At 37.5% G+C, this 19,778-nt stretch overlaps 1 protein-coding gene across 1 annotated transcript; it reads left to right on the plus strand.

Annotated features, from left to right (window-relative positions):
* The first annotated feature begins 7,167 nt into the window (after positions 1-7,167).
* Positions 7,168-19,429, plus strand: cdh27 (cadherin 27). The gene is made up of 17 exons (XM_084101694.1): positions 7,168-7,282; positions 10,690-10,806; positions 11,722-11,871; positions 11,960-12,104; positions 13,215-13,378; positions 14,428-14,559; positions 14,830-15,012; positions 15,686-15,981; positions 16,400-16,542; positions 16,776-17,003; positions 17,508-17,729; positions 17,965-18,086; positions 18,203-18,298; positions 18,413-18,499; positions 18,641-18,682; positions 18,792-18,878; positions 18,996-19,429. The coding sequence occupies exons 1-17, from the start codon at positions 7,259-7,261 to the stop codon at positions 19,224-19,226; spliced, it is 2,469 nt and encodes an 822-aa protein (XP_083957820.1). The 5' UTR covers positions 7,168-7,258; the 3' UTR covers positions 19,227-19,429.
* The last annotated feature ends 349 nt before the right edge of the window (positions 19,430-19,778 follow it).

Genomic DNA, 19,778 nt, shown 5'->3' on the forward strand with positions numbered 1-19,778 from the left:
TTGTTTAATGCATAATAAGGTTCTTTACCTTTAAAGGTAAAGAACGGTAAAGAAAGATTAAGGCAAAGAAAGGTAAAGGCAAATGTCAAGTTTCAAAGAAGATAAACAACAGTTTATATTTCCATAAGATAACGTAACTCTTCCATAGCCACATTCAACTTAATCACTTGTATTTTATGCATCTTATGCACTTTATTCCTTTATCATTCATGGCATTCATTTAGTAGTTTTGTTAGTTATTCTTGTTTATCTTTTGTTAATAACATTTATTTTATTACACTTGTGTCTTCCTTGTGCTGATAATACAGAAGAGGCTCTACAAGTTAGCAATCTCACCAATCTTTCAGATAAATCAGCTGACCAACTCTCTCCACTTTACATTAATTCTAAATGATTGAACAGCCTCCTGTTGGGAGTGTTCTCATACTGCCAAGGTAAAAGACCTTGACTGGTGCCTTGAACTAAGAGAGGGGGAAGGTGGTCATCTGATGTACTCATAACCACACCTTAAGTGACGAGTGATCCAAAAATCACAACATCAGCAGTGACATGAGTACCAATCACTACATTACTTAGCGTTTTCCAGGATTCTCTTGCATGTTCATTATTATATTGTGAAATAAAGACAATCGCCTCGGTTCCGACTGAAACCTCGGTTCCCTGAACGAGACGCTGCGTCGATTGACGCTAAGGGAACGCTTTGCGTGATGATGTCTTGAAGCACATGTGAAATCAGTCCAGTGGTGTGGTGGAACGTCAGAGGCAGGTGACGTCACGAACCAGGAAACTATAAAGCCTGCCCAAACAAAGCAGCGCTATCTTCGTAAGGTCTGAGCAAGTCACTTACAGGCACGTAGGAGATATGGCAGGTGATGCAGCGTCTCGTTCCCTCTTCAGGGAACCGAGGTTAAAGTCGTAAGGGGCTAAGGGGATGTCTATACCTATACGTCTATACAACGGCATCATAGTGAGAAGTGTCTGTCCTGTGTGAAATCATAAGAGCAGCACTAGGACAAAAGCACCCGAGACCCCGGTGTAGACTCCAAGTCCAAAGAGTAAAACCTGACGAATGTATGGTAAAGTGGGACCGGACAGCCATAGGAGAAGGCTGTCTGGTTGACTCATAAGCAAGTGACCTCAACCACCCACTTGCTCATTCTCTGCTTAGATGCCGGGGACCCTTTGTTAGGGGGCCTAAAACATACGAGCAGTTGTTCAGTTTTACACCACAGGGCAGCTCTGTGGACATAGGCATCCAGCGCCCTAACTCGCCATAGCAGATTGTTCTTTTCCTGGTCTGAATTTTGAAAAGGAGGAGGACAGAAGGCCTGCAGTACAATTGATCTAGCCACATTAGTGGGGACCTTGGGAATATAGCCTGGTCTAGGGTGAAGGAACGCTTTAACCATGGCAGGCGCAAATTCCAAGCACGAGGGTGCAACCGACAATGCCTGTAGATCTCCTATTCTTTTAAGTTTAGAAAAGGAGGAGGACAGAAGGCCTGCAGTACAATTGATCTAGCCACATTAGTGGGGACCTTGGGAATATAGCCTGGTCTAGGGTGAAGGAACGCTTTAACCATGGCAGGCGCAAATTCCAAGCACGAGGGTGCAACCGACAATGCCTGTAGATCTCCTATTCTTTTAAGAGATGAGATGGCAAGGAGGAACAGAGCTTTCGATGTAAGAAACCTAGCTGGAACCTCCTCCAAAGGCTCAAAGGGAGCCTGGGAAAGGCCTTGAAAGACAATGGCCAGATCCCATGTCAGCATCCTGGTACGAACTGCAGGCCTCAGCCTCAGAGTACCATGGAGGAAACGAGATACCAAGGGGTCTTAATCCAAAGACATTCCACCTAAAGGAATGTGGTAAGCACCTATGGCTGTCACATAAACCTTTAAAGTGGACGGGGATAGACCTGCCGTAAACCGTTCCTGCATGTAATCCAGCACTGTACCAACCAGACAGTTAACTGGGTCTAACTGACGGTCACTACACCATGAATTGAAGACTCTCCACTTCAGGGCATAAAGTTTCCTCGTGGAGGGAACTCTGGATTGTAGAATGGTCTCCACAACCTCAGTTGAGAGACCTGTCCCTATGAGCTGGGCCCCCTCAGAGGCCAAGCCCACGGGTTCCACAGTTCTGGTCGAGGGTGAATAATTGAGCCCTCTGCTTGGGACAGAAGGTCCCTCTTGACGGGTAGCTCCAGAGGAGAGACACTAAATCGGGGAAACTAAACTCGGCCCGGCCACTGCAGGGCTATAAGGAGTAGGCGTACATGGTCCCTGCGAACTCTCTACAGAACTCCCGGGAGCAGAGCGATCGGGGGAAAGGCATACAAACGTAGCCTCGGCCACGTCTGTACCATCGCATCCAGTCCGAGAGGAGCTGAATGCGTGAGTGAGAACCAGAGTGAACAGTGAGGCATCTCTCGACGCAAACAGATCCACTTGAGCCTGGCCGAACACCCTCCATATCTGCTCCACCACCTCGGGGTGGAGACTCCATTCCCCGGGCCTCAGCCCGTCTTGACAGGATGTCAGCTCCTATATTCTGGACCCCCAGGGATGTAAGCTGCTCTGAGTGACAGCAGCTTCCCCTGAGACCACAGGAGGATTTGGTGCACCAGTTTGCATAGCGGACGCGAGCGCAAGCCCTCCTGATGATTTATATAGGTGACCACCGATGTGTTGTCTGTGCAGACCAGCACATGGTGGCCCCTGAGGTCTGGGAGGAAATTCTTGAGGGCAAGAGATACAGCCTACCTTTTTAGGCGGTTGATGTGCCAGGAGAGATGATGGTCCGTCCACAGACCCTGAGTCCTTCCAGGATCGCTCCCCAACCTGTGCGATAGCTCGCGTGCGTCTCTTCCACCTTTGGCATCTCCCCATAACTGTGCTCTTTATAGTTTGTGACAGAGGAATAGTGTGATGTTTGTGGACTACATACTCTTTATGAAACAGGTTTATACCACGACTTCGACACCTCGGTGTGGTGCAGGAACGAGAGGGCAGGAAGCGTTCGTCTAGTTTGCTTCTTCGAACGAATGTCCTGCTTATCTGCTGGCCAATTGATGCTTAATCTTTTGACCGCTCTTGTTACAACCTCAATGAGCTCCTCAAAAGCATGAGACTGAGGTGGTGAGTCCTCAGTATCTCCTGCTTCGAAACTAACAACATCTAGTTCCTCAGAACTTGATAGCTGCAGTGTCGGTGTCTCAATCAGGGCAGAAGTAACTGCAGTGCGTGCTTCCAAACCCTGAGAGAAGGCACTGGATCTGTCAGGTGAAGGCAGAGATAAGGCTGGGCCCATCTCTAACCCCGCTGACAAATTTGCCAACCCCAAGTCTGAAGTTGCCGCTGTGCTTTGGCAGCAGCAGGACCCGAGCCTTGGGATCCGAGCCTCGCAAAAGAACGTGTGGTAGATTTTTTCCCTAAACCTAACTACGTACCTGGGTCTCGTCTACAATCGACGTCCCCTCACGTCTACAGTCGACATCCCCGTTCAATAATATTTATACTCTAGCGTGTCTACAGTTGACGTCGGCCGGGTCACCTAACTAACTTGCTCCCCTATCTGACTTGCTGCGCAGCAATAATAAACCAACAGACTTCAGCAAATGTCCTTTAAATTATTTAATCACGGCCGAAGGAGATCCCGAGCAGTTCTCCATAGAATCTCCCCACAAAAAGAAGAATACATCATGGCCTGAGGATCTCAGACAAATTTAATTGAGAATCCCACAGCAAACACAAATACAACAGGTTTTATAAAAAAGGAGAATGGGTGAAAATGCCATGAAACATTACATAATTTCCCTACAATTTGATTGGTTATTCATAGACAAGCCCTCTTGTTACTAGGTAACCAAAAGGTTTCAAGTTTAGACATCTGTCTAGTTTCATTTCCCATATTTGTTATTTTTACCCTCACACAACCAAAGTAAAAGGGGAAACATACATTTAGCCAAAAGCATATGAATGTTGTTCCTGCAACAAAAACAAATGTTAGTTATGATTAATTAAAAATCCATCACAAATGCCAGGCGGGATCGGAGTGTCCGCATGGGAAGCACATCACAGTGCTCACATCCAGAGCCCTCGAGCGCTGACTGTGCATGATCCTCACCCAAACATGCAACACACAGAACATGTCTGTCCCCACCTGTTAAATAGCGCGGGCAGGGGTGCACACACTGTCTGAACTACTGCTGCTTACTCGCCATTTGAAATATATATGTGACAAAACAACACCAAATAGACAATGACAGTTTCACAAAGAGCGCTTGTGAAGACAGAAGCTAGTGCTGCTTTGTTTGGGCAGGCTTTATAGTTTCCTGGTTCGTGACGTCACCTGCCTCTGACGTTCCGCCACACGATTGGACTGATTTCACATGTGCTTCAAGACATCATCACGCAAAGCGTTCCCTTAGTGTCAATCGACGCAGCGCGAGTTCCCTCTTCAGGGAACTGTTTATTCTCCAACATTGTGTGCTCAGTACAGCCACACAACGGTAACAATTATACATTTTGACTTCTGTCTGAAGAAAATATATTGATTAAGTATGGTATAGTCTTTATAATAATCTTTACTTATCTTAATCTTACTAAAAAATGTATTAATATTAAAACAACATTTAGAGTTTGAACCAAAGTGACCTCAGTCCTTTTGGTGTTCACAATATAGTGGACTCAAAAGAGAACCCGGTTCTTTTTTTGGTCCTCTTTAGCATTGAAGTGATCTCAGACCCTTTCTTGTCCACACCACAACCTCAAAAGAACCTTCAACAACATCTGTCAGACAAGCACAAGCGCTTGCACCCAAAATGTTATCCAGGTTGTCGTAGAAGGGACAGAATCCTTCATTTCAGTCAACTCCCCACTTTGACGGAATTTGTCACGGGTGCTCATGTACTTCTGTGGGTTTTTTATTTATTTATTTATTTTTACTTTTACGTGGCATTGTAACGCGGTTCTTCTGTTATAGCGATATTGCAAAAATATAATATCACTTTTTTTTCAGGAAAATCACGATTCATGATTTCATCACGATTCTTTTCATGTTGGTTTTACTATTTTGCAAGTGACTGAGCATTACAGCCAAACTAATGTCCCTATTTTAAAAACAGAGCCTTACAAGGTAACAAAATATAACAGAAAAATTAAAGACAGACCATGTAGGCTATAGTGGGTGAAGATAAAAATCTTTATTACATTATTTTATCTTTGTTATTAAAAATAAGAACAAAGATGCACATTACAAATATAAAACATAATATACAAAAATTAAATAAACAGTGCTTTATTTTTTCAGCCACAGTAGGTGTAGGCTATAACAGCACCATTCAAATACAAAATTGAATAAACAATATATGTAAAAAATAAAATGCAGTGAAGACCAGGGAGTGATTTTCTCTTTCGTTGTTTTAATTAAAGTTCGCGTGAACCGGAAGTTGCAAACGACTTTTCTCCAGTGTTGTGACGTATTTCCCAGTGAAAAGGAATATTGAGCAGAGGGCAGGGTTTTACTCTAGCGCTCCTCCTCTCCATCTCTCGCTCATAAAAGACTAACGGTTTGAGGGGAGTGGTTAAGCGTTTCCCAACCCAAGTCCTCAAACCTACGTCATCAGGGAAGGTCCTCCAATGCAGAGGGGAGGGGCATTTTCAGATTTTGATTAAAGATTACGAAGCCAAAAAATTTTTTTGTGTGGATTGACTTGCATGGATGAATTGTTCACCACAAAACGATCAATTTAGGCAAACAAAGTAAATATGGTCAATTTTGATTTCATGTGGACTTTAAGGACTAGCGGCAGCATGGGTATTATTTGGTTGCTGCCAATTTAAGAGCTCATGCAGAACGGATACAGACACGCATCCTATTTTATCCCAACAGTCTACTTTCACTTTAGACAGAACCGACTTTATGTAATATTTTTTGGGGTATTTGACAGTTTAAGCCCAATAAAACGTGAAAGATAACAGTACTCAGTAGGCTACTCTACGTTATGTGTGTACGCGCTCAGAACAGCACGCAAATGAAATGTTAATGATGTTATGCATTTATTTATGCACACAAATTATAAACGTTCATGACTGCGAATAACTGCAGTGTGAGTGTAACTCTACCGCTGCATTAACATGTGATGTAAATGTACATCGCCTTGTACAGTATGTTGAGACGGAGGCGCCAGAACTGCAATGCACTGTAGCAGATAGTACAATATTTCTTCAAAAGCAGTACATGTCGAATCGAAATGCAAAGTGGACCGGGACCTCATCGCTTTCACATATCACAAAGAAATCGAACCACAAACAGACCCACAAACGAACCGTACTCAGATCACCCCCTTCGCTTTTTGTTTAGCAAAAAGATCACTTGGTTTGTTCACATACACGCTGAACCAATCCGAGAGTGTTTGGAGGGTTCAAACGAACTAGGTGTGAAAACACCCTAATTTTCATACATTTTTAGTTAAAAAAATTGGGCACTAAACAGGTTTGACATCAGTAAATACAACATGCAAGTTTGCATGACTTCAGAGTACTTGGACAAAGGCTAAAACGTTATATGGGCTACTTTCGTGATTGATTGTGTTTTAGTCCTTTCTGGAGCTTGACGGGTGTGGTCACTAAAATGGCGGTGGTCTCCTCATGGTTATAGGCACTTACTGGTAATGCAGGTGTGATCGTAGGTGTTCGCATTGACCTATGAATTTACTGACACCTGGTTGGGCTTGAGTGACTGCTTCTGCAGTTCATGCACTATAATTTGGATGGGATTCGACTTCACTACAAAAATCTCCAGTAAAAATAAGAAGATTTTCAGTAAAAATTTCTAAACATCATTAAACAAGATATTAACATACTGGCATTTATTTTCTTTTGTTTTTAATCAAATCTAACAAACTTTTGTAAAAACGTTTATATAATAATAATCAAATAATTGTACCTTGTCATTAGAATGTTTAGATATTTGTACTGGAAAGCAAATGATTAAAAATGTTTCTCTATATATCTCTCTCTCTATCTCCCCTATAGATTCTGTAATGTCTCTCTCTCTATAATGTCTACAGGTGTACACTGCATACTGATACTATATAACTAACACTGCCCAAGGGTGTAGCTACCTGCGCTCTTCTGCTCTACGCAGGAATGTTTGTGCTGTCAGTCCAAAGCAGAAGCAGGTCTGAGTGGTCGAGTTCATGAGATGCAGTGTTACTTCATTCTGCCTCGAATTATGAACTGACGGCCACAATGTTCAGCTATTTGGTACTTGTGGTAAGTAAAGTTTGTATTTCTGTCAGTTATACAATAGGTTAATTCAAGATTCAGCAAGATCTTTAAATCAAAAATTGTTTCATTCTATGGCTTGTTTGGAATAGTTTATTTTTTTACATTGTTTTGCAAAGGAAATAAATAGTAAATGCTAAAGTGCTTTTGTTACAATAAGGAGTTATTTCTACCTCAACTGACCCTTAAATTACTTATGTTGGTCTAACCTAATGCCAAATAAATAAATAAAATTTAAATGTAACTAAATGTAATCAAAACCATTGATTCATGTTACCTCATGAATACTTTTCTATCTGTGTTTTTCCTTCAGTATGTGTTCCGATATTCTGATTGTTGGAACCTTTTTAGTCTTGATCGTAATGAATAATCCGTTCAGGTGATTGGAATGATTATTATTTGACATCTTATGGAAGACTGTGTTTTTATATGTGTATTTCTGAAACATGAGCAAGGTGATTTTTCTTTTTGGGGTCAGTTGAGAAAAACAGCAACAAAGGAGAGTCAAGTATAGGCTTTCTCAAACCTGTTTCACAACTTTGAATATTCTCATGTAAACATATACAGTGCAAACTCAAGGAGTTTCAAATTGTACGCAAAAAATAAATAAAAAGAGTGTCCTTTGACCCTGCCTTCATGACAGAAATTACTAAAAATTACCCGAATGTTAATGATTGAAAGGCATTTTGAATGGTAAAACAAAGCAGTGGCATCATAACAACTTCATCTAATGGACTGCTTTTGAGAAACTAATAATCTTACCTTTGGTTTAGCAGATGGATTGTTTTGGGGATACGACCCCATACACTACCCCCATCTTATACATAAATAATGGCGTACCATGTTTACTATGGAAGCATATGAGTAACAATCTTCAATTTGAAATGTAATATGCATATATATATAATGGCAATGCATTTCTGTATTTGAATTTACATTTTCCATTACATTTGTGCAACGTTGGTGCAAAATGAAAATGAAAAATTACTTATATAATTTACATTTGCCATTTCATACACTAGTTTTAATATGTAAATTGAATACACAATTTAACGCTTAATAAGTTGCAAAATTTTAATTAAAATGTATTACAGAAATGATTAGATATTTTAACATGTTCAAGCTAAAACTGTAGCAAAATTATAATTTAAATGTTATTTTTCTTAATTGCATTTACACTCACATTTAAGACACTTGCGAATGCATTTTCATTAAATGTCCTGCAATGAATATAGCAAAATTCAATGTGCATATTGAAAATGCATTCCAAGCCGATCACGTCCCCGGCCCGTTCCGCTCTGTCAATCACTGCATCAAGGCGGGGCTCGGTATTCTTGCGAGCAGTGCTCGAATTGAATCAAGTCTTATGGGGGGGTCCCCACCATAAAAAACAAAAAAAAAAAAAAAACACCATAAACATTTTTTTGGGCAGGGGTTTGGTTAGTCTCACAATATACACTTTATACAAAATATACAATATATTTGATCATATGCATACATATATACTATTTATTAAAAAAGCTTGATAAAGATATTTATATTATGTAACACTGGATTTAGAGGGTGACAAAGCAGCAGACCCAAAAGGGCAACTATGACAAACATACAAGGGCACTACAAATAAGGCACTTGGAGACCCGTAAAAGCATGTGACTTCAAAATACATTGAAATGTCTCAAAAACAGTAGAAAATAATATAATGGCTTCCAAACTCAATGGATGGTATCACTGTCAGATTCAACAGTGGCACAAGACTAATTATTTCCTAATGTCTCCGAAAGCAGTGATGAAGGAGCAGTCAGTAACTTCAAAAGGATATCTATCTTCAAAACTTTTTTATTACTTAAACAGTAGCAAAAGAATGGAAAAATACTATCAGGCTGTAATGATACTGTAGAGATGAGATTAGGTACCATTAAGAACCCATGTGCGGGAGCTTTACTCAAAGAGAGCAGGACGACTGGGCAAACAGGATGCAGTCTTTGGAATAGTTTGTAAATTTAACATAGGCATGTCCAGGAGATTCTCAAAAGTCAACTCAGCATTCATCCATAACAGACATCAAGGTAATTTCAGGAACCAGTGGGTGAAGACATAAACCAAAACTCAGGACAGGTAAGTATTCACTGGTAAGAATCAAATTTCTTCACAAGCAGGGATAAAGAAAATCTCAAATGAGAAATGAAACTCGAACAGAAATGCATACTCAGTATATATAAACTCAGTCTCTTTTTGAGTAAAATCCAAAACTCAGTCTTATCTTCTGATACTTCGAGCACAGTTTTATGTTGTGTTGAGCCTTCTTAGTGTTTTAAAAATAGCGATTTTGATGCTATCATAGATGCACTCCCATTCAAAGGGCATTTTGACCTAAAACGAAAATACGGTCAATCTTAAAAGTGGCGTTTCCATTCTAATTATGCCAGTAGGCAGTAGCGTCGATGCGCCGTCTACTCTCTATTATGTCTATGATCTTGACGGCACTCACAAGAAAATGGATAAGTAGCTACATAATCAAATTCACAAATATTACACCATTTAAACATTATTGAAAATACATAGGCTACTGAGTTGCTAAAACAAACAAGACTATTTTTGTGTGGATTTGGAGCATGTGGGGGGCTGAGTGACCTCAGAATGACCAATAAATATTATTTTAATATCTAAGAAACCAAAGCAGCACAAAATAAACGTTTACCGGCACAAACGATTGAGGCTATTTTGGGTGAATTTGGAGCAGGTCAGGGGGCTGGTGATATTTTAAATATCATTAATATTTTAAAAACTGAAGCAGAACAAACAAAACTTTTACTGGTACAAACGAAGCACAAACAAACGAGACTATTTTGTATGAATGTGGAGCAGGGGGGTGGTGACACAATCACCTGTTAAATGTCTATCTTAAAACCCGAACCAGCACAAACAAAACTTTAACTGGCACAAACCAACAAAAACGAACAAGACTATTTTATTTGGAGCATGTGGGGGGCTGGGTGACCTCAGAATGACCTATAAATATTCTTTTAATATAAAAAAACAAAGCAGCACAAACATAACAATTTATAGCATAAACGAAGTAAAACATTGGGTGGGGGGGCCAACTTCACGCAGTGATTGACAAGAGTCAATGGAGACGTGATCGGCCATTTTACATATTGCATTGTCATTTTACATATTGCATAATCATTTTGCATATTACATTTCAAATTAAATATTACTACCCATATGCTTCCATATTTCACTGCATATTGCATTCTTATTTCCAAAATACAGATTTTGTCTGTGATTTGATCATATGATTTGCTCTTGATCAATCTTGTTTTTTTTTCTGCTTCTAATGCATACAACTTGTTTAAAGCCATACTGTATATAACACACACTGTTTCTGTTGATAGGGAATTATCTGTCTGTGTAGCACAGAGCCTCTCAGGCGCCATAAAAGATCATGGATTATAGACTCCTTTGACATTGTGGAGGAACACCCGGGGCCTTTCCCTTATGAATTGGGGCAGGTAAGCATCAATGCTTGCAGATAATGTACTGCAGGTTTTAAATCATAAAATAATACAAAACATTTAGATTTGGGATGGTATAGCCTTTTGGTTGCAGGGTCCAGACTCTTTTTTATTTTCATATACTGAAGAAAAGTTTTCTTCAGTAATAAAGTTATTTCTTAAGATTGATCTGAAGACAAAACTTAAACTCAAATTCTTGAAAAGAAATCATCGTAAATACGTTCCTGTATGTATTTTCTGTAAAGCTGCTTTGAAATGATATGTATTGTGAAAAGGTCTATACAAATAATTCACACTAGAGAGAGATAGAGCGTTAATGAATGAACCATCTTGAATAAAATAGCACAATATTTAATAAAGCACATAAAAGAACTTAACCGGAAGTTATGTGACCTGTTTTACAGAATACGGAAGTTTGGTGTGCATAACCCCCATAGTCCGCATGTTTTTTTGAGTCAGCGAGTCTTCAGCAAGAACCGCCATACAATCAAATACCACCAAAAGAAAAATTAATAAAGAATTTTTAAGGCAAAGTTTTATAGGTGGCATTGTACAATAATAGTGACATTGAATATTAATATCTAGCCTAATCAATGTTGTTGTGTATGATGTTGGGTAATTCATACTGAAACATTACATGTATTGTTAAAAACGACATGAATTTATTTTAATTTTATTCTATTTTACTTTGCTACCTCAATTCAAATTTTACAAAATGAAGGAATAAAATTGGAAATAAATATTCAGGACATTTAGCCACAAGTTGCTAAATTAAATAAAAATGAAAACTAAAATTCTTAATCGACAACTTAATTATGTTAAATGACATAATTAGTTTTCCTTTTGCCACAAACATACAGTAATGTTATAAAACTTGCCTTCCCTGAGAAAATTCCTTTACTCAAATTCTAGATTAAACTGGACCGTACCTATATTGTGGAGTTCATGCTTAAAGGCAGAGGTGTGGATGAAGACCCAAAGGGTGTCCTGTCTATTGATTCAAAAACTGGAGTCATTAAAGTCCACCGTAAAGTCGACTTTGAGCAGTACACTATTCTGAAGGTAAGAGGAGTCTATTTTTTTTTTTTAATCAGATGGTATATGAAGGGCATACAGAAGGTTTAAAACTAATTTCATTACCATTTAAAAGCTGACCTTTCAAGCAAGAAATACGTCCAACTTGGCCATAGACACACAACTAGGCATGGAGGTCAACATACTGGACATCAATGACAACCCGCCGATATTCCAGAGGAAAGTTTATGATGTCACTATAAATGAAGCAGCAGAACAAGGTCAGTATCATTGCTTAACTGTAGCATTTTCATCAACTGTAATCATGAGTAAAAGGCATTTGAAATTTGAAAACTAGTATAGTGAAATATATATATATATATATATAAATGACATTGTAATTATGCAAATTATAATTATAACCTTAATGAATTAGCCTACTCACATTTTTGAAGAAACACATAAACATTGTATTTGCAAGGTCTTATAAATAAGTTCTTATTTATAAGCTCTTAAAAATATTTATCTTAAATCTTAAAAGATTTTAAAAGGAAACACTTTACAATAAGATATAATTTGTAGAGTTGAACTTAGTTAATGCTAATTTCAACATTTACTAATACATTTTTATTATGTCAAAAGTTATATCTGTTAACTTTAGTCAATGCTCTGTGAACTAACATGAACATTTTTATTAACTAACATTAACAAAGGTTAATAAATGCTGCAAAAATATATAGCTCATGTTAGTTAATGCATTAAATAATGTTAACAAATGATTGTAAACCTTATTGTAAAGTGTTACCGGGAATAGTTTATTATTTACTCACATACATGTTGTTACAAACCCTTATAACTCTCTTTCTTCTGTGGAACACAACATTTTAAACAAAATACTGGTTTCTCTTTTCTATACAATGTGGATTTAAACTGCAAAAAGAACATCATGAAAGTATTATGAATGTGGTCTATATGACGTGTTTGCTATATTTCAAATTTTTCATGCCACACAAGCTTTGTGTGACAGTTTGAGTTGATCCACATTTCTGCATAATACATACTTTGGTTCTCAAGGTCCAATGACTAATTCAGTGATCTATCACAACAGTTTACAGCTTATAAATTTATATTTTTCACCGTAAACTTACATTTGTGAAACTTGCAGATGTTTCTTTCACTGTATTCAAATCAAATTCATGTGTTGCACCATTCTCTATACTGTTTGAACTACATGAACACAAAGTTCTTTTGCCTCATTTTTGAAGCGTAATCAGTCCATTTTAATTGTAATTGTTTGGATGAAACAAGTTGTAATAACATTTTCATTTTCAGGGAGATCTATTCCATAAACAAAGGAATTAAGTAATTTTCTTTATATTATTTGTTTGCAGGTAGTTTTGTTGTAGGTGTATTAGCAATTGATAAGGACGCACCGGGAAGTCTGAATTCCACCATTGATTACAAAATCATTTCCGTCACTCCAGCCACTAAAAATATGGAATTCTATATCCAAGACAGTGGTGCAATATCATTTAAAGGATGCTTTGATTATGAGGTAAAAAGCACATACAAAGAAGGCATAATTTGCAAGTACTAGGATGATTACTTAAAGCATATATTATTACTTTCTTGTTACTTGCACAGTGCATTCAGGTCATAACATACTATGGCCTATAGCATATGCATGCCTGTAAAACGTGTGTGTCAGGCTAACATTGGAATATTGCTGTAAGAAGACATGAGCCATCATGTTAGTGCCTGACAAACCAACATGCATCACAGTCCAGTCACAGTGTTAAAGTAACATGTGAAAACATGTCTTTAAAATATCTTGACATTTACTACTGTATGTGATTTAAAGTTAGCGTGTGAACTTTTTGAGTATGTATATGAGAGTGGTGCAGGTATGACGCACTTTGTAGGCCAACCGGCAGTTAGCATCACATTGGTTCCCTCTACAAAAACCCAATAGGATTTCCCCATAAGATTTTGGATTATTGCTAAAAACAAGCTCTGTGATCAATAAAAGTTTATGATACATCAAGATAATTTTCACAGATGAACAACTTTAATACATTTTGAAGCCTAAATGCAGTTGCCAGAAGTAAAAAGCTAAAGGTAGGCTATAAACGAACTATACCACGGTCCTACAAATTCAACATCACCATCACTAAACTCTTTCAGTTATTATCTAAAAACATTTGTCCAGAAAGTTTGAGTTAGAATAGTTTATAAAAGAGCACAATTATAAAAATAAACGTGCCTGTTCAGCATGATGACGTTTAATGTCCCCGACAGCCTCTGTAGTCCCATTAAGCCATTTGTTAGCAACCGCCTTTTTCAAGACATGTAACAGCTTAAAAAAAATCATGAGTGGGGTTATAATGATATATTTTATGTCACAGAATAAAGCGTAAACGTGTCTTGAGCTTGTGTTCACCACAGACCTTAGACATTTAAGCATAAACCCATTAAAAAAAAAAAAAAACATTGACTTCGGGATGATGGAACCCAAAGTGCTAAAATGCTAACTCACTTCCGCGTTTTGGCCTACAAAGTGATGTCATACCTGCACCACCCTACATAACCGGTTTTATTTTTCAGGTGGCTAATAAATACACTATAACAGTTGAAGCAAAGGACCGTGGAGAAGCTGTAAAGTTGTCAAGCACAGCGACAATAATTATCAATCTTCTGGATGGCAACAACCATATGCCAGTTATCACAGGGCAAACGGTTTGTGTTAATCTGTCCAATATATAATATTTCAAATAACTGCATATGGTATTACAAATGAAAGTCACTTTTAAAATAGTACAGTCAAAAAATAACCCTCACCCTGTTCCAAAACTGACTTTCCTTCTGCTGCAGGACACAGAAATATTTGTTGTCTGTACAATGGCAGGAAACATTGGACTCAAGCGACTTTAATTGTATGAGCCAAAAAAAATTGGGGATTTTTATTTTATTTTATTTATTCACTTATTTATTTTCAAACTCATTCAGGGTCCAGGGAATGTAATGGAAGGGACAAAAGGTACCTCCCCTCTCAAAATACACACAACTGATACTGACACGCGTCTCACTGCTGCATGGAGGGTCAGATACTCCATACAAGGGGACAAAGGTGGTTACTTCTCCATTCACACTGATCCAGACACCAATGATGGAATCCTCACAGTGATTAAGGTATGTTTACTGTTAGTTATTCTGTAAATGTCATTCTAGTGTTCACGATCTCATCATCAAAAAAACAAATTATTATTCAGGGATACTGAGTCATTTAGAGGTCATTAGTAGGGCAAGATGATCAACATTTGTAAGATTTGTGTCTCTGGAAAATTGTGATTATGACATTGCATTATGGTGAATATCAAAGGTTTTTGTGTCTATTTGTTAATGAGGGATTTGTAGACATTTGTTACTGTTTTTAGATTTTTGGAGTAGACAATATTGTTTTTATTTTGAAGTATAAAGATAAAGAAGTGGCATGCCGTTACCAGTGTTTTATTTTTAGTTTTTGTGTTTAGATCGTCGCTATTCACCTATAGGCTAATTGAATGAAAATGTTTTCTTTGAATTCATATTTCATATTGTGTATATATAAATGTATAAAATATAAATGTAAAATTATTTATCTTAATAACACTATTCATTTTAGAGGTTTAGGGTTAAGCCTTAAGTGTTGCTTTTGAGATGTATTTATTTTGAAAATGGAAATATTCATAAATCAAAATACTGTAAATTATTTTGTTGCAGTGTAGTCTTGACAAGTTTATTTCTTAGCACGCAGCAAGCACATACCTGTTATATTGATATTATGTACATTATTTATTTTTTTATTTTAATTCTCTGCATGCAGCCCCTAGACTTTGAAGAACAAACAGAACATAAACTCACCATCTCTGTAGAGAATGAAGAGCCTTATTTCTCTTGTGAGGTGAAGGCTAAACCTACAGATGGCCTCTGGACTGTCATCACAAATCCATCAAAACCATCCTCTATTAATATTACCATAACAGTGGAAGATTTAAATGACCCTCCATACTTCCCAGACCCAAAAAAGAAAATAGTTATGGAAGAAAATGGTGTTATTGGAGCTTTTGTGGACAGAGTGACAGCAGTCGATCCTGACACCGGACGTCCTCACAAACTAGAGTATGTTTCTCATGTGTTCAATTTCATCAGAATCATTTAACTCCATCTGGACTCTAAAGCAACAGTTAAAAATGTGTGGATGCTGTTGCAGTCTATTACAAAGTATCAAACCATATGGTATTTATTTAAAAGAAAAATAGTACAAAGAAGTTTGTTAGGTTTGAAATAAAACAATAGATATTGGTATTAATGTAATGACCTACACCTGTTTGAAATTTTAGTGTCTGAAATCAGTTCCTCTCTTAAAAATCACCTTGTCACCAGTTGCTTATAAGTCATTAAAAATAAAAATTCTATTTATTATTTTCTATCTAATATAATGACAGATATACATTTTGACTGTGACTTAACTGTCTAAAAGTGTCCAAAAACCTGATCCAGATATATGCTTGTTACAATTATTGTTTCCTCCCATCAGGTATTCTATTGAACAAGATCCTGCAGGTTGGTTCAGAGTAGACAAAACAACCGGGGAAATCTTTGTAAAAGAGACATTGGACAGAGAGTCAAGTCATGTGACCAACGGGACTTATACAGTCACTGTTCTTGTGACAGAGATGGGTAATACAATATGGTTGTTTTGTATTTGGCTTGCAAAAAACTGTGAAAACCTACATCCATCTATTTTCCACACCGCTTGTCCTATGTAGGGTCTTGTTTACATTGGAGCCTATCATAGTGTCTCAGGCCGAATGCACAGACAACACCTTCATAGTTTTCTAAAACTGTTATCCACTCTATATAAGTATTATTTATTTTTTTCTCTCTTTCGAATTACTGATTTTCCACACCAGATGACCATCCTCCAATGACAAGCACTGCAACAATTCAGATATACATCGAAGACAAGAACGATAATATCCCCTTGTTAAAGGAGAACATGATTTCTGTCTGTCAGTCTGATGAAGTGTCAAGTACAGAGATCACAGCCTTTGACCCTGATGGAGATCCGTACAGCGGACCATTCAATTTTGAAGTAATAGGAGATCATAAGGGTGAATGGAGCTTTGACCCCAGCCATGGTAAGTCAACTCACTAGGTGATGATTATTATCATTTATTACATGGCTTGGTTGAATTCTAATGTAGAATGCGGTCTGTTATTTCTTGATAACAGACCGCTGCTAAGTATAACACACCGTTGCCATGAAAAACAGAGTGTTGCTATGGACACAGGATTCTAACCGTAGAGACGGAATGGACTATTTTCTTTAGCGGAAGCAATACAATCGTTTTTAAATCAATAAACTCTTTTTTTAAATCAATATTTTGTGTCAAATTATTGATTTATTTGGTAGGTAGCCATGTAATAAGCGGGATAATGTAGAGCGAGGCGGTTGTTATAGCGAATACATCCCCTTCAGGCTGATTCCTGATCAGCCTGTCGGGGTTGTATTCGCTATAACAACCGCCTCGCTCTACATTATCCCTTACATAGTGTTCTCAACATTTGGTTAGTCTTTTACTAAGCTCTGATGCAAAACCCTTAACCATCACCTTTCGTCTTTTGTTTACTTTGTCTTTTAGGTTTCACAGTGCATTTGGTGAAGGATAAAAGCATTCATGCCAGTCTGTACATACTGATTGTGAAAATCTCTGATAAGCAGGGCAAGTTTGTCCTCCAGAATCTCTCTGTTGCTGCATGTGATTGTGCTGTCTCACCAAACTGCCTGCTGCAGCGCAATACACAGAAAAAAGTAGGAAGTGGTGTGATGGGAATTACCATCTTTGCCGCGCTGATGATTTTGGGTAAGCACTGGATTCTGTTAAATTCCCCATAAAAGTGATAAATAAACACAATTCTTATCCCATGTTGTCCTATTATTATTTGGGCAGGACATACTGAAAACCTTTTTAACAGCCTTTTAGCCTCTGGCACAACGAGGATTTGGTAGTACTTGTGGGAGTGCACTAAGATTTCTAATACTTGATGTTGTTTGTAAGAAAGTTAAATCTTGAATCTAAAAGCCATTTTTCCTATTAGCATGCCTGTTGCTGTCCCTCACTTGCTCTTGTGGGACTGTGAAGTCCTTAGTCGAGGTAGACAATGTCTTTGAAGATGCCCTTCTGCCTTCTAACATTGAGAAACCTGGCAGTGATTGTATGGTAATATCTGACATTAAGATTTCTTTAAGCTTTCCTTTTTTGATTTGGATTTTGGTTTCAAGTCAATTGTTTAAATATAACAAATGACTGTTCATCTATTATTTACATAAATAAAGGTCCCGAATATTCTACTGAAGAAACCATCTGTTAGTCAGTCAAAGGAAGCAACTCTTGTCAATAATGTGGTTCAACAGACATCTGACATTCAGCGGGTATAAACATTTCTATTTGTTGCATAATAAGGTCTTGGAAACACTAAGTTCATATGGCCACTGTCCTTCTTTACACTACATAGAATTATTATTTTTGTTATTTCTTGGCCACAGAAATCAAGCAACGTTACAGCCACTCGAAGTCTCCCAGTTCAAGTGGATGAGTATTGGTCTAGAGACAGATCACAGTATTATATTGAGGTAATACAGCAGTGTTCGTTTACAAAATTGTCATAATCATTTAAAAATGACTAATTTCAAAATAATTCATGTAATGTTTTACATCCTTTCAAAAGTAAAAGTGGAAGTTCAATATTTACTGTATTGTCTTCTGTACCAAAGAAACAGATGTGGAAACAAATACAGAGTGAAAACCGCTACCAGGTAAATCTTAATCATTGTAACACATCTAAACATGTTATTGTTCAGTAAAATGGTTCTCTTGTGAAATCTTAAAGTCAGTAATATACAGGGCTTTCCTTACACCCCTTAGGGTTCAACATTTATCAGGAGGAGCTCACATAGAAGACAGAGTGCCTATTTCATCAGGCGATCGACTCTTCAAAGCTTGCTTTCTCAGGTACTGTAAGTTCCAAAGTAGCCGATTCAGCTTCAGTATTCCACAGACAAGGAACAGATAAATTCAACACTGATTCATTCATTCATTCATTGAACAAATTTCTTTCTCAACTTTCAGAGGCTGCATACAATACAGTCCCTAGAAAATGAGTTGCTTGATTACGAGCCTCAGCTTTACGCCTTTGAGGACAACTCTGAGAACGTTGCAGACCTTGACCCCATAGACCTGCCCATTAATGAGTTTGATCCTGAGCAGTTCTCTGATCTTGGACCAGCATTTAAACATCTGGCTTCTATCTGTAACCAAGGAATGAGGTCAAAAACAGTGACGAAGAATGGGACTAGATAGTCTACAGATCAGGGGCTGGATTCACAAAACATTCTTTAAGAATACAAACTTTCTAACATTCTTGTTATTTTCTTTTCTTAAGTAAAAAAAAAAAAGTTAAGAATATTTTGAATTCCCAATCTTTCTTTAAAGACAAATCTTTAAATACTTAATAATATTCTTTAAAAGCATTGTAAATAACTTCTTAAAGTGATACTTCACCTAAAAACCAAAATGTTGTGTTCATTTTTTCACCCGGATGTGGTTCCAAACCTGCATGACTTTCTTTTATCTGTTGAACAGCAAAGAAAATATTTTGAAGAATTTTGGTAACCAGACAGTTTATGGTACCTGTCGACTTCCATAGTAGGAAAAAATACTGTGGAAGTAAATGACTCCCGTCAACTGTGTGGATACCAACATTCATTAAAATATCTTCTTTTCTAAATGAACACACAATTTTTGGTGGAACTATCCATTTAAAATAAGAATAACCTCCAGCTTGTCTTAAATCCCCAAAGGCATTGGGTTGTTTCAAATTAACTGTTGTAATTAAGCATTAAAACATAACAC

The sequence above is a fragment of the Abramis brama genome (genome assembly GCF_963993115.1).
Source record: "Abramis brama genome assembly, chromosome: 23".
Classification (NCBI taxonomy): domain Eukaryota; kingdom Metazoa; phylum Chordata; class Actinopteri; order Cypriniformes; family Leuciscidae; genus Abramis; species Abramis brama.

Bases quoted from the DNA above. Each gene is read 5' to 3' on its own strand.
- cdh27 (XM_084101694.1), top strand. From the start codon at position 7,259: ATGTTCAGCTATTTGGTACTTGTG. The intron at 10,807-11,721 runs GTAAGCATCAAT...CTCAAATTCTAG, and splicing joins TCCCTTATGAATTGGGGCAG to ATTAAACTGGACCGTACCTA. The intron at 18,500-18,640 runs GTAATACAGCAG...TCTGTACCAAAG, and splicing joins GATCACAGTATTATATTGAG to AAACAGATGTGGAAACAAAT.